The sequence below is a fragment of the Pleurodeles waltl genome, chromosome 2_2 (genome assembly GCF_031143425.1).
Source record: "Pleurodeles waltl isolate 20211129_DDA chromosome 2_2, aPleWal1.hap1.20221129, whole genome shotgun sequence".
Lineage (NCBI taxonomy): Eukaryota > Metazoa > Chordata > Amphibia > Caudata > Salamandridae > Pleurodeles > Pleurodeles waltl.
Genome location: NC_090439.1, coordinates 1,070,028,582 through 1,070,044,010, shown reverse-complemented (window position 1 = coordinate 1,070,044,010; position 15,429 = coordinate 1,070,028,582). Strand labels below are relative to the sequence as shown.

General features: G+C 44.9%; 1 protein-coding gene across 1 annotated transcript in view; it reads left to right on the top strand.

Annotated features, from left to right (window-relative positions):
• The window catches only part of TRAPPC9 (trafficking protein particle complex subunit 9), a 2,294,541-nt gene that overhangs the window by 10,831 nt on the left and 2,268,281 nt on the right, over nt 1-15,429 (top strand). Inside the window, exon 2 of the mRNA XM_069220801.1 lies at nt 11,913-12,510. Coding sequence (XP_069076902.1) covers nt 11,930-12,510 — 581 coding nt within the window. The 5' untranslated portion in view covers nt 11,913-11,929. The remainder of the gene's footprint in view (nt 1-11,912; nt 12,511-15,429) is intronic.

Here is a 15,429-nt window from a genome sequence, read left to right as displayed (position 1 = left end):
AGGTCCTCAAGAGAGACCTACCTCCCGGCTCTCCATATGCCCCCCAGATGGTCTAGTCCTGTGAGACCCCAGCATCAGAGCCCCTTTAAATTACAGAGTTCACTGAGCTGATCGCTAGTCCAGAGAGGGGTCATGTCTGTTAGCCTACCCTCCCAGCCCAGCAATTTGGAGGCCTCTCTCCATGCTCGTACTACTGTCTCTTTGTGGCTCGGGAGCAGGCCCTCTGTTTGTTTCTTTTAAAGCACCGATAGGTGACCTCCCATGGCCTCACGATCTACCCTATAGGCCTGTTCCTCCCTGTCCGCAAATTCCCACGTGTTTACCAGGACCTTCTGAGTCACCCAGTAATATGCTTGGATGTTAGGTATCACTAGGTCCCCCTCAAACACCCCTCTCTGCAATTTACCCAGTGCTATGCAAGGGCTGCCCCCTTTCCACAGCAGGCGTGCGCAGTTACCTATTAACCTGGGCAAAAAAGGTCAGTAGTATTTTATATGGTGTGCTCTGGAGCACATATAATAGACACGTTAGGGACATCATTTTAAAAGGGCGGTGTAGCTCATCAGCGAAAGTGGCAGCCTCCGCAAGTGCGACACGTCTTCACGGAGAAGATCAAGTTGTGGGTATAGGTTGTGTCTGTGAAATTCCTCTGGGTGTCTTATTACATACATTCCCCAATAGTAGAATCCCTCCCTTACCAACGGGGCCACACATCACACTGGGATGCTCAGCACTCCGCTCGTTAGTGGGTAAACTTTGGATTTTTCCCAGTTTATTTGGTAATCCGAGTATGTTCCAAAAAGCTGGAAAATGTGCAACAATCTGTCTATGGGACAACGGGGTTTCGTGACATATAGAAGGACGTCATCGGCATACAGGGATATCCTAGCTTGCAACCATCCTCCTTGTGGAATACCCCACCCAAGAGGGTCCTGCCGCACCCCGGTGGCCAGCGGCTCCAGTGCTAGAGCAAACAGCCACGGGGACAGCACAACCCTGTCTTGTGCCCCTATGTAAGACAAAGGAGTGGGATGTCACCCAGTTGGCCCTCACCCGTGCTCGTGGGTCACTGTACAGCGACTGGATCCATGCACATATTTGAGGGTTGAAGCCCATTCTTGTTAGGACTGCCCTAAAATAAGCCCATTCGATGCTGTCAAAGGCCATCTTCGCATCAAGCGCCAGCAATGCCGCCTCCTATGCCTCTGGAGCACCTGTCACATGCAGGATCCCATATAGGCGCCTCAAATTCAGCCCAGTGTTACTATGCTGCATGAAACCTGTTTGGTCACGATTGATCAGGTAACTCATTACTGGTCTAAGCCTATTCACCAGAATTTTATCTAATACCTTAACCTCTAGGTTTAACAGTGATAAAGGCCTGTATGAGTTACACCCCATGTGTGGCTTGTCCTCCTTATGTATTACGACAATGGTTGCTATTCTTTGATCTAGAGGCAGTATACCTTCCGCCTTAGCTGCCTGGAACATTGCCAACATATGCGGTGCCCAATATTTGCCATACACTTGTAGAGCTCTACCGGGAGCCCATTAGTGCCCACTGCCTTTCCTTACCATACCTCTATGATTGCCCCTTGTACCTCCTCTGCCGTTATGTCCTGGTCGAGCGCCTCCCTATCGTCTGCTCAGAGCTCCATCATCAGCAGGTCACCAAGGAGTTCCATACAGTTCTCATATGAGTGGGCTGTCTTGGGGGAATAGACTTGCTCATAGTACATGGCAGAGGCCTCGGCTATAGCGTCCCCTGTGGTGTGTCGCCCACCTGTTTCGTCTCTGATCTCCGCCACCCAGTTCCTACCCAGGTCTCTTCTTTCCAACTAGGCCAGTAGCTTGTTTTCCTTGTCTCCTACGTCATACAGATGCAGCTGCTGGCCAAAGCTTGTGCCCGTGCCTTATTGTAGGCTAGGTCCCTCAGCTCTAAGTACGAGTTTATAACAATGTTGTGGCTTTATTGAGCCCCCGGCTAGTATCTCTTCCTCCAACTTACTGATCTCACCCTCTATTGCCTCACATTGGAGATGGCATTCCTTGTTTAAACCTCCTATTAATGCCTGCGCTTGTCCTCTAATGACTGCCTTGAAGGCCTCCCAGAGGACTCCTGTCTCTTAGCCCACTTGCGTAACTTTTCGGGGAAATCGCCCTCCTTTAAGCACCAGGGGTCTATTCTGGGTGGCAATCCTGCATCTCTTACTGTACCAACGAGATGTTTCACCTCCTGAAAACGTCCCACCCCGTGTGATGTGTGAAAAGGTAGTCAATTCGCGAGAAACTCCTAGGGGCAGCTGATAAAAATGTGAATTGTCTCTCATGTGGATTGTACGTTCTCCAGACGTCTGTCAGGCCCAACGAGTTTGCAAAAGTCCTCAAGTTCCCTATGCGGTATGGGTTGACCGTCTCTGCGGAGACAGCTCCTATGATGTGTTGAATAGTCTCATCCCTTAGTATCAGTGTTAGTATGTAAAGCTTCCCACTCAACAGCTGTAATGTTAGTCACTCATCTCCACCCCCCCCTCAAGGGGAGGATGTGCGGGTTAACTTTTAGATGGCACCTTGTTCCCCCCTCCCCGTCTTGGTCCCCTCATCACTTTGCCTTGTCGTATGTGACACCCATCGCTGGTGGGCAGATAAGACCCCCCCCACCCCCGATTCCAACTGCAGGCCCCTCCTGGATCACTTCACCTGCTTAGCCCCAATGTCAGAATGGTCCAGTTCACTTTCTGGGAGCTTGTCCGGTCTCTGCTCCTTCAGGTGTCCTCTTGACTCCCCTTTTCTGTCTCATTGGCCTACTGGGCGCCAGCCCTCAATCCAATCCCAGGCCTCTTCCGGGGATGCGAAGAACCGGGTGTTGCCATCTGCTAGTACATGTAGATTCGCTGGGACGAGGATCATATACTTCAGTTCTTTTGCTCAGAGGGCTTTCTTCACTTCATCAGAGCTATATCTTTGTTTCTGTACCTGGAGGATAAAGTCGGGGAAAAACCACACTATGGCATTGTCTAGGTGCAAATCTCCATGCGTGCGGGCAGCTTGCAGTATAGCGTTGTGGTCTCTGTGGTTTAAAATTCTCGCAATTATTGTTCTTGGGGGGTGGGAGAGGTCTGGTTTTGGCGGAGGAATCGGTGGTCTATGGAAAATAATTTTGATAGGTGCTTCGGATGGAGAGTGTTAACCATGAGGTCCTCCAGAAAGGGATCCACGTTAGGTGTTTCCGTTCCCTCTGGAACCGTAACTACTCTGTTATTTCTTTGTTCCTGGACTTCCAGTCTGGCCGCCCCCCTTCCCCCCCCCCCACTCTGCTTCGTGAGGTATTGCACTTGTTCTTCAAGGTTATTTGAAGCGGCTTGCAGCGCCTTAATGTCCGACTCAGCTGTTGATACCTTATCAGACATTTTTTGAAGGTCCGCTGTTAAAAAGGAGACGTCTGCCGTCACAGCATCTAGTTTAGGCTCCAGCGTGCTTTTCAAGTCCAATATCGCCGCCATGATGGCACTCCCTGAAGGCTCTCCTACCTCCGGTGGTGCTGCCTCTGACCCATTGGATGAGGGGAGCTGCTTCTGCACATTTGTCCATTTTATTGGATTGTGTTGGGGCCTTTTGGTTTCATCTTGGTGCGCCGGCGATCGCACCGATCTCAGTAGGGGCGAGGAGCTCTTCAGACACCCCCCTCCCCCCAGCACTCGCAGCCTGGGGTCCCTCGCGACTCTGCATGACCCTCAGCCTACAGGGCCACTCCCTCCGGGCTGCACCAGGTCGCCGCTCTCACCCTTTGGACTCTGCCAGGTTTCGTGCTCTCTGACTGAAAGGTCGGTCCAGGGCCCGCTCTGCCGCCTCACCCGCATGGCCCTGCTGTCAAGCAAGGCACCCCTCCTCTTCAGGGGGTCCCCCTCCGCCGCAGAGCCCCACCAGGTGGGCCATCAGCAGCGAATTCTCCTCCCATGTGCTCCCGCTGGTGTAGCCGGCCCCCTCATCTCCTCCTCCACTCGGCCGGGGGGGCCTTTACTCTCCTCACTTTGTTAGTCTGGTCTGCAATCACTGCGGACCCTCTCCTCCTGCAAGGGCCTGTATACCATGCAGGGGACATTCAGTTCCAACAAGACAAAGAACTACACAATCCCCCAATTACAATTTTTCCAACTTTGCAGATTGTCAACATCTATAGAGATAATTGGGTTGCAGTCCTTGAAGCTCCTCTAACATCGGAGACATTATCACAATGTTAGCCCTAATGCCAGGGAATGGGATATTACCATATTTGTATAAGGCACTCTGAAACAACAGGAAATTATGAACTTCCTGTAAAATCAAAATGGGAAAGGCTCAAATGATCAGGAATGGGATGAGGCGTGTGCATTACATACAAGGTGCCCTTAGACACCAGATCCAAACTTTAACTATTTCAGTTACTGCATCCTACAAACCTTACTCCTGCTTTATTTTTTTTTAAAAAATGCACCCAAATAAGTGATGCTTAACCTCAGTGGGCAGTGCGAAATGCTTGGTTCTTTCAATTGCTCTGGGGATTCCCAAGATTCTGCAGTTTAGGAATTATGGGCCAGATGTAGGTAGATATGAATTTGCGACTCGCAAAATCATATGCAAAATGGTGTCCATGACACCATCTGCTAATCGCAAGGGAGTCGCAAAGACCCACCTCATTAATATTAATGAGGTGGGTCGCAATTTGCGACCCCCTTGTGATTCCCTGCACTCACAGGGATGGTGGCCTGCTGGAGACAGCAGACCTCCATGTCTGTGACTGCTTTTTTAATAAAAAGGAAAACAAGTTGGAATACAAAAAAAAATGAAACCATTTGGCTTCATTTTTTCAGAGACCACTGCCTGCTCTGAATAAATATTTTTGGCGACATTCACATATTTAGCAAATGAGTTAGCACCCACTTCACATGGGTGCTAACTGCGAATTGCTTTGCGACCGCGTTCGCAAAGCAATTCTGTATCGCGGTGCGACCCACAAAATGGGAATGTGCATTGCGATGCCCGTTTTGCATGGCGCAAACTGCAAATTTCGTAGTTTGCGCCATGCAAAATGGTTGCTACATCTGGCCCTATGTCTCTTCATGATCATCAAGACCTACTGGACTTCATCTTAATATGACATTGTTAGCTCGTTTGTTGGGTAGATTGACCCAGTCGATACGAAATGTAAAACGGAAAAAGGCTTTCCTGTTGGCATTGCCTCCATCAGTGTGTAAGATAGTAATTACATTGGTAAGAAAGCACTCTGAAAGAGAATGGAGATTTTCTTAGCTTTAGTGAAAGAAAGTCTTGATTTTATTAAACACACGGAGGCGAGTATTATGCTAACTTCTCTTGCTTTAATTTGAATAGCAGCCAAGATAAACTACAAATCCCAGCAAACCCAGCTGGGAAACTACTGAAATATGTCATACAGTAGGTAACCAATCAGAGTCATAGGTAAGTATAAACATATTGGCTGAGAGCAACAAGTCCTCTTTTCTTGCAGAGCAGTTAAGCCACTCTGAATAAAGGAACAATCAGGAGTAAAATAGCACATGCCAATAGAATTGAAAACAAAGCTTCAAAACGGTATACTATATGAACAGTCTTTTGATACAGATCCGGGATGAAAAGGTCTTGAAGTAGAGTTCTTTCCTGTGTTAAAGCAGGTATGTCCATTGAAGTATGCTGGTAGGTTGAAGAAAGAACCTTAGGATGTCTGGTTAGTAGCGGTAGCTGTACCTGCTGAGAATAAAGGGAGGGTTAAACAGAAGAACAATAGTGGTGGGATAATACTCGCCTCCGTGTGTTTAATAAAATCAAGACTTTCTTTCACTAAAGCTAAGAAAATCTCCATTTTATTACAAGCACGGAGGCTCCTATTAAGCTAGTTCAAAGCATAGAAATAACAGAATTAGCTACATGGGAAACAGGCTTACAATAAAAGGTTCTAAAGGTTGAGACATTTGACCAATCAGCTGATTTGAGAATGTCGCCCAAACTCAATCCTGCCCAAAAGGCCTTGGAAGCCATAGCTCCTCTGGTGGAATGGGCCCCAAAAAGGGAGATGTTGATCCCGGCCAGGTCCATAAGCCATTTGACCAAGCGGGCTAAAGTAGTGGAAGTGACAGGATTATGAGGGGATCTGAATGAGATGAGGAGTTGAGTTTCGGAAGGCTTTCTCAAATCTCTAGTTCTTGAAATATATTTTTTCAAACAAGTTCCTACACATAAATTAGCCTGATCCGGGAAATAAGGATAAAAAACAGACATTAAATTAGTTTTTGTTCTTCTCCGAACCTGAAAGAAAACACCTTGAGGAGTATACTGTACAGAAGTTACCTCTAAGGCTCTAACGTCAGAAATACGTTTGAGAGAAACTAGACAGAGGAGAGTAGTTAGTTTAGCAGAAAGAAATTTTAGGGATAAAAGGGAATTAGACGGTTGTGATAAAAGAAACTGTAAGATCACATTGACATCCCACATGGTATTGTACTTAGGTAAAGGGGGTTTGGTAAAACGTATCCCTTTTAACAGTCGACAAATTAGAGGATGCTCGCCAATGGGTTTATTATTGATTCGGTCATGTTCCGCGGAAATTGCGGATCTGTACATGTTGACTGTTCTATAAGCCTTGCCCTGGGCTGCCAGGGAGGCTAAAAAATTAACAACCAGGACTACATCTGCTGAAGCGGGATCAGCATCCCTTACCAGACACCAATTATTCCAGATTGACCAGGCTGACTTGTAAGCTTTAGTTGTGCCGGGAGCCCAGGCTTGACGTATGAAGCTTGCAGCCTCCTGCGAAATTCCTGGGGTTCTCCAGGCAGACCCGAAACCATCCATGCGACTAACTGGAGAGTGTGGTTGAGTATCAAATCGTTAGGTTGTCCTTGTGGATTCAACAAAAGAGAGGGAAAAAGTGGAAGAAGAACAGGGAGGTCTACAAGTTATTCGAGAGCTGAGGGGAACCAAGGCTGACCCTGCCAGAGGGGGGTAACCATAAGCCCTTTGGAGGATTGACGACGGACTTGCGCCAAAACTCTGGGAATCATTATGAAGGGAGGAAACGCATAGTTGGTTTGATTGGACCAGTCCTGTTGAAAGGTGTTGGTGGCCAAAGCCAGAGGGTCTGGCCGCCAACTGTAGAACCGAGGGAGTTGAGAGTTTAAACAAAAGGCAAAGAGATCGACAGAGAAGGGACCGAATTTGGAAGAGAGATTGTTGAAGATAGAAGGGTGAAGACGCCAATCGCTGGAGTCCTGAAGATATCTGGAGCACCAATCTGCGATTGTGTTCATGTTTCCCGGAAGGTATTCTGCTCGTAGGGAAATCTGGTTTTGAAGACAAAATTCCCAAATACTTTTTGCTAGTTCGGCGAGGGGTTTTGACCGAGTACCTCCAAGGTGATTTATATACCGAACTTCTGAAAGGTTGTCCATCCGGAGGAGAATAGAACAACTTACCCTGTCTTTGGCAAAGTTTTGGATTGCAAAGGAACCTGCAAGAATCTCTAAACAGTTTATGTGCAGAGATGACTCCTCTCTTGACCATAAACCTCCAGTCGAGAACAGTGCGCATCTTGCGCCTCAACCAGTCCGACTTGCATCGGATTCTAAGACAAGATCTGGTGCTGTAGAGAATATTGCCCGGCCATTCCAGGCGTCTAGGTGGTCGAGCCACCATTGGAGTTCGATCCGGGATTCGTGATCTAGCAGGATTAGATCCTCGTATGTGAAACCTTCGCGGAGGTGGCGAATTTTTAGACGCTGCAGCGCTTGATAGTGAAGGGGACCTGGAAATATGGCTTGAATAGATGATGCTAAAAGGCCGATTATGCGGGCCAGACCTTTGATTGTAAGCTGTGATTTGTTGAGAACTGAGTGTATTTCCTTTTTTATGTGGGAAATCTTTTGAGCCGGAAGATGAAGTGTAGCCTCGATAGAGTCTATGAGAAACCCCCAAAATTCCATGTGATGGGACGGAATGAAGTTGGATTTGTCCTTGTTTATTAGAAACCCTAGATTTTGAAGTAGGGACCCAAACATATCTAATTGTTGTGTGAGTAAAGATCTGTCCTGGTGTAGAATTAAGAAGTCGTCTAAGTATACTATAATTCTGACCCCTTGTGCTCTTAGGTGAGTTATCACCGGCTTTAATACCTTGGTGAAGCACCAAGGAGCTGAAGAAAGGCCAAAAGGAAGGCACGTAAAACGGTAAAATTGGTCCTTCCATTGGAATTGTAGAAATGTCCTGAAGGAATGATGAACGGGAATGGAGAGGTAAGCATCTTGTAAGTCTAAACGAACCATCCAATCGTTTGTCAATAACGAATCTCGCAGATGGAGAATAGTCTCCATCTTGAAATGATGATAAACCACAAATTTGTTGAAAAACTTGAGGTTTATGACAGGACGAAATTTTTTGTTCTTTTTTTGGACCAAAAAAAGCGTACTGGTGAAGCCGGAAGGATGAGGGAAACATGGCTCTATCGCGTGCTTGAGACTTAGAGAATGAATCTCTTGAGAGAGAAGAGTGTCTTGTTGTTTGGAAAAAATTAGGGGTTTTGGAACATGATGTTGTAAAGGAGCTGAGTTGAGTTCTATATGATAGCCTGAGACTGTCTGGAGGACCCATGGATCTGCGGTTAAAGACTGCCAGTTTGTTATGAATAATGCCGTCCGGCCTCCCACCAACAATGGACCATAAAGAGGAACGCTTACCTGAGTTTTGTGAACCTCTGGATCTGAAGCCACGTCTGAAGGAACGATATCATTGAGGGTAGAACTGTGGTTTGTACTCCTGTTGATAGGAAGCGGAGCCTCTGGTCTGGTTGACCGCACCTCTCTGGGTGTATCGGCCGGCAAAGCGGCTCCTGCCTTTGCCGGCTCTCCCAAAAACACGGGAATGAAAAATCTTTTGCATTGAAGACTGCACCTTGTCCATAGAGGTAAAGGTTTGCACATATTTACTGAGTTCTTTTATGGAAGAATCTCCAAACAGCAAGCCGTTGGCTTCTGGACCCGTCTTCTTAGCGGCGAGAGTATTGAGTTTGGGATCGATTTTCAGTAGCAAGCTTTTGTGTCTTTCTTGCACCATTGAGGCGTTTGTATTGCCAAGTAGGCAAATCGCCCGTTGGGCCCAATTGGAAAGGATGACCGGGTCAACTTTCTTGCCTTCCATTCTGGCTTCTTCTGCCAAATCTAGAATCCTGGTGAGAGGGCCCGAGAGGTCAAGCAACCTGTCTTGGCAGTTGGTCCAGGCTCTGTCAACACCTTTCTTGGGATCTTTCCCAAATTTTGTAAAGAACATTATCATATTTGGGTCAATGACAGGGGTATTAGTAATGTTGTTGGGAAGGGGAGGTCTAGGGCATTCGGATTTGAGTCTATTATGTACCAATTTATCTAAGGGTTGACGAAGATTCTTTAGAACATAGTCGGAGACATGGTCACAGGGAGTCCATTCAGTGGAATTAGGGTGACGGATAAGGGACGGATCAAACATCGGTTGACCCGCAAAATCCAATAAGTAACTTTTTGATTTGGTTTTAGAAGACTCTCCCAATATATTTAGAGAAGTTTTACGCCTCTTCTCCACAGGCCCTGACCAGATCATTATGTCTGGGTCATCCTTATCCGTGTCTTTGTCAGAGTCGGAATCACCCATATCGTCATCTGTATCTCCCAAATTAGTGACCTGTATGGGAAAGGAAATACTGGAGGTGGACGGTTGGTTAGGGATGTTTTTTGACGGAGAGTCAGAGTTAACATCTACATTGTCTGTCTTTCTTTTCCTGGTTTTGGTAGGGGTAGTGGAGGATATTAAACGTTTGACAGAGGCTTCAAATGTCTTGGAAAAATCAGAAATTGAGGAGGAAACCGCTTTCTGGACCCGAGTCCTGAATAAAGGAATCTAAATCCTCTTTAAACTGTTGAGCCTCTTCGTCTTCTGAATAATTTTCCATGGTAAAGGAATGTTTTAAAATAATTCCAATAGATTTTACGAACTTTAAATGTATAAATAGCCTATCTCTAAGAAAATAATTAATTAACTAACTACATTGTCAGGTAAACGAAAAAATCGGTTGACTGCGTGTGTCAGAGGCTTTCAAAAGCTTGGAAACGTCAGCGCTAATTAATGCGTGGCCAGCCGGTGAAAAAACGTATTAGGGAAACAACTGGGCCGGGGAGAGGCTCACCGAAGAATGTTGTTGTTGTTATTTTAGAGCGGTCGCGCTAATGAAAGCGTGACCACAAAGCCGCGATGTTGACAGAAGGAGAATCAGCTGTTCTGATGCGCTGTCAGAAGCTATGCCGGCTCGGGTCTGACAAGGAAAGACGCAGCCGAGCACAGCGCGCGCCCCCAGGCGTTCACTTTGGAACGTTGGGGCGCGATAAGCAAAACTAACAACAAACCATAAGGCGAGAAAGAGAGCCTTAAAATAGACCCGTGAGGAGAAGGGTTGCTAAAAGGAAGAGCACAGCAACATATATATACAGCATGTAATAGAGAAAGTACTAAATAAACATAATAAAGGCATATAAACCCATGAGTAGAAAGATAGTACTTATCTTGACTGCGAGCAGCAAGAAAAGAGGACTTGTTGCTCTCAGCCAATATGTTTATACTTACCTATGACTCTGATTGGTTACCTACTGTATGACATATTTCAGTAGTTTCCCAGCTGGGTTTGCTGGGATTTGTAGTTTATCTTGGCTGCTATTCAAATTAAAGCAAGAGAAGTTAGCATAATAGGAGCCTCCGTGCTTGTAATAAAATGGTTGGGAAGAGACCTAAGGGGGTGGTTCTGTTGCTAATAGAACTGCAAGAAGGTTTAGTGGATTGGAGAGCAGTTCTACAAACATTATTATACTCATTCAACACATTCCTGTCATAGTGGCTGACAATATTATTTATGAAAGATTCAGCATGATACTCGTTCTTTCTGCAAATAGCAAGGTTGCACTAGTATCTATATGCAGAGATTGCTTTTCTCCACGTGCTGACTGCTAATACTACTATTATTCGTTCAATATTTTTGCATTTTCTTGAAGGAGCCACATGTTTTCTAGCACCGATACTTGTACTTTTGATATCTGTGTGTATACATCTACCTGCTTGTATATAATATTTGTATTTAAAAACTGCACCGTGTTCAGGCCCATAGGAATTCTGCAGTTTTACAGCTGTCGCGTTGTTAGCATAATTCTGGATTTGCCACGGGTGTCACATTTTGTGTTATCTAAGGCTTAATCTGCAGGTTTTAACCAAAAAATTGCTTCTGGCTTAAATGTATGAAAAGTTGTGAAAAATGCAGTTTCAGGTGTTGCCACAGAGTGGAATGCCCTTCACATAGGTTGACTGATCACCTTTCTGATGCTTCTTGCTGTATTTTTGTATTAAACTAGTACTGATGAGGTGAAACCTATGGCCAGACAGTGTTAACTGTAAAAATGTTACAATATGAAGTAATATTATCACACAACGTGCTGTAATATACCAGGGTGAGTTCATCCTGCACAAATGTTCACCTAAACATCATCTCATGGTGCAGAGCCCCTTATATCTGCGATTCTTGAGTCGGTGACAATGCAACAAATGGCTGCATATTCTGAGCTATTTTAAAGTAATAAAAGTTGAATCTGCAGAGCACTAAATATTCCCAGGCAGATTGTATGGCAAGGATGGAATGTTACCACAACACTTTGTGCCCAGTTAAAGTTCTTGATTGAACTTCTGTTGGTTGTACAACTTGAGATCAGTCTTCCGGAAAGCGCAGTCGACATAGGTCAAGTAATTAATCGATTCATAAATATGTTAAGTGAGTCTTGCTGTCCTTTGCATTGATTGCTGGTTGATTCTTATATGAAATTGTCTTTTAATATCCTATTTTGTCTCATTTTTTTCAGCTTTCACTGGCTTGACAATGAGTGTGCCAGATTACCTGCAGTGTGCAGAAGACCACCAAACACTCTTAGTGGCAGTTCAGCCTGTTGGAGTTATCCCAGAGGAGAGCTTCTTCAAGATATTTAAGAGAATTTCCACCGTTTCCCAGGTCAGTGTCCGTGACTCACAGCGGGTCCTCTACATCCGCTACCGCCACCACTATCCTCCAGAAAACAATGACTGGGGGGATTTCCAGGCTCACCGTAAGGTTGTGGGGCTCATCACCATCACTGACTGCAGCCACGCCAAGGACTGGCCCCAAACCTTTGAGAAGTTCCACCTACAGAAGGAGATCTATGGCTCCACGCTGTACGACTCGCGACTCTTCGTCTTTGGGCTTCAGGGGGAGATCGCGGACCAGCCACGCACCGATGTAGCTTTCTACCCGAGCTACGAGGAGTGCGACTCCATAGAGAAGCGAGTGGAAGATTTTATTGAATCTCTTTTCATCGTGCTGGAATCCAAGCGTCTCGATCGTGCAACGGACAAGTCTGGAGATAAGATTCTGCTTTGTGTTCCTTTTGAAAAGAAAGATTTCGTAGGTCTTGACACTGATAATAGGTGAGTGTGCTATACTATATACATATTTTAGTTTCTGATAAGTGGGTCTTTTTGTAGTGTTTCAAGTATATTTGTTTTTTCTCTTGATATTTTTTCTGGTTTTGTACATATTTTGAGTAGCATAAACACGTGAAAAGAAAATCCCATGCAGTTAATACCTCTGTTTAGTAGACTGTGTTTACTGATCTACTAGTTTATGCCAGTGGGTCTTAACTTGTGGTCCAGGGATCCCTTGGGATCCACGAAGCCTCCTAGGTGGGTCCACGACTACTTAGCATATTAAATATTATTACCAGACTAATACGTGTATATAAATAAAAAGCAAAATGTAAAAATTAAAATGTTAAAGCTTTTTAGAAATATGTAGGAATTTGAAATTGGAGAACAAATATGTTAGTACCCTCAGATCTTTTGTGGGAGCAGTGAATGTACATCACACAGAATATGGACGATGAGCAGCCTCAATTAAATTTAGCTTCAACCTTCCCCTTAAAATTATTTTTTTCAATTTATTTGTGAATATTTCATCACTTGTGTATTTGTTGTTTTTTTATATTTTTAGTGAATTGTTTTCTAGCTCAAATAATTAAAAAAATACCTAGGCGAAGGTTCTTGACTTCCTTTGGAGGTACCTGGATTCCAGTAATGATTCAGTGGGGTCCCTGTGTTCCAATAATGATTAAGTGAGGGTCGACAGAAGTCAAAAGGTTAAGAACCACTAATGTATGCCATACTTTTTGTAAGCGAGTCTGTGTGGTATCATCAGAGAAGCAGAGTAGTCCGTTTTCCAAAGGTATGTGGTGTTGTAAACCCCTGTGCAGATATGGTTCTTTAAAAAAAAAAAAAGGGATGGAAACATGACCCATACTTAAGTTTCTGTCATGCAATCCGGCGAGGGGTTGGTGAAACTAGTTGTTATTCAGTAGGAGCTGCTCAGGGTTTGATATGATGAATTGTACCTGCTTTGATCCTTCCAGGCGTATCGAACACGAGCTTTTTACAATCATGTTTATTAATTGTCGTGATAGTTACCTTACTTGAATTGGCTGTGAGTAACTGGTACTTTTTGGGCGGAAGGATAATGAAAACAATGATATGTGCTCGAGAGTTCAGAGATTTCGTGTCCTGTCTTTCCAGGCTTAGTACTGGGTTCCCCCTTTAAGCTTCTTGTTAAAGAGCGAAAAGGCTTAGAGAGTAGAGAGAACTTGCTGGAAGGCTGATGCCCAGATAATGGCGTGTTGTGTGCTGGCCATTTTGGACTAACGAGACTTGTTGTCCTGTTTCCTAGATGGTTATTTTGTGCCTAAATGAAGCAATACTCTGTGTGTGGGTTCCTGCTGTGGGGCTGTCTGCAGTTTGAAAGATGGTGGGCTTTCTCAGTGCTTTGTCAAAGGGGGTTTACTTTCACTCCAGAGTGAGCCTCAACAGAACCAACCGTTCTATTGCGATCACTCTTCACATTATGGTAAAATACTTGCCAACTTTTTGTTTTGAATAAATTATTTTTTCCCTTTTTTCTTATTTAAATGGAGTAATATCCCCATGTCACTGCTTTTTCTCTCCTTCCTGTGTCCACACACCCTCTGCATCCATAAGCATGCGTTCCCCTCTTGTGACACCCCCCCATTCCAATGTTGATCCTATTTCTAAGTGGATGAGAGTTGCTGCTAGTAAACAGGCTTCTTTTTCCAAAACTAGTTCTGTTCGCTTCCAGCCTACACTGAATTTTGTCATCCTTTATCCACTGCTGGCTGCTTTAGATTCTAGGCCATTTGTGTTTCTAACCAGTCTGCTCCTTAATTCTGGGCAGCTTAATGCGCCTAGTTCAATGAGGTAGATTGTTTTTTTTATTTTTTATTTACTAAAAAGAAAAAAAAGTGATTTCCGAGGTTTTGTTTCTGGCATTGAGAGGGACAACTTATAATGCATGTTTCCTGATTTGAACAACTGAGAAGCCAAGTTGGAATTCTGATGTACATTGGAGTTGATGCTGTTTTCGTCCTTGTTCACATGAACTCCGAGTCTACTTTGTGCAGTGTAGAGGGGGTATGTCCAGTTAGACAGCGGACAGAGAGGCCATTGATAGACAGATCCTGGCTTTCTCTTCCACAATAAAGTGCTGTTGGCCACCTCCCTTCATCGCCTTGGAGCCAGCCAGCACATGCAAGTGCACATGCAAGTCTAGGTGGCCGCCGTCTTCTTTAAAACCGGTCCATCCGTGTCCCGATGTGTCTTGATCAAGCCTCTGCACACAGGAGCAAAACAGAAGGGGCACTGTCAAGTGGTTGAACAAGCAACAAACATCCACCTTGGCAAACTCTTCTGGTGCAATGGTCCGCTGTTAGTGCTGTTGAAGAGTGAGCAGGGGCCAGACCCCTTGCAAGGTTGTGCAAGGCAATTGCCCGCTTTGTCCATGTCTTTATATGGTTTTGAAATTGAGAAAAAGCCAAACTAGAGATCTGGGTTATCCCTAAGTGTCAAGTACACATAGAATCTTCAAAATATTTGGGATGTAAATTGCACAAACAAAATTTACAAATTTTAAAATTTAATTAGTGTTTCTTTAACATATGGCACTGTTTTTGCCTTTATTTTCAATTAGATCTCAGGTTGAACTGGGAACCAGTTACCTTTTGATACCTAATGATTAATATCTACCACTCTTACACTGATTTCCAGGATGAAAATCTCGGCAGAGCGAATGGTCCCTCCAAGCCCAGTTTGCTTTTTGGTCTTCTCTTCTGCTTTCTGCAGTGGGCCACATGGCACTAGTGAGGATGGTGTGCTACCCCAATGATAGTATTATTTTGCAAACCTTCCCCTGCTCGTCCTTCATTCCTTCTTCAGACAGGCCACACATCTGATTTGGTCACTGCGGAGCCATTGGGAGCTCTTTCCACTCTAAAGCTAACTGTGACT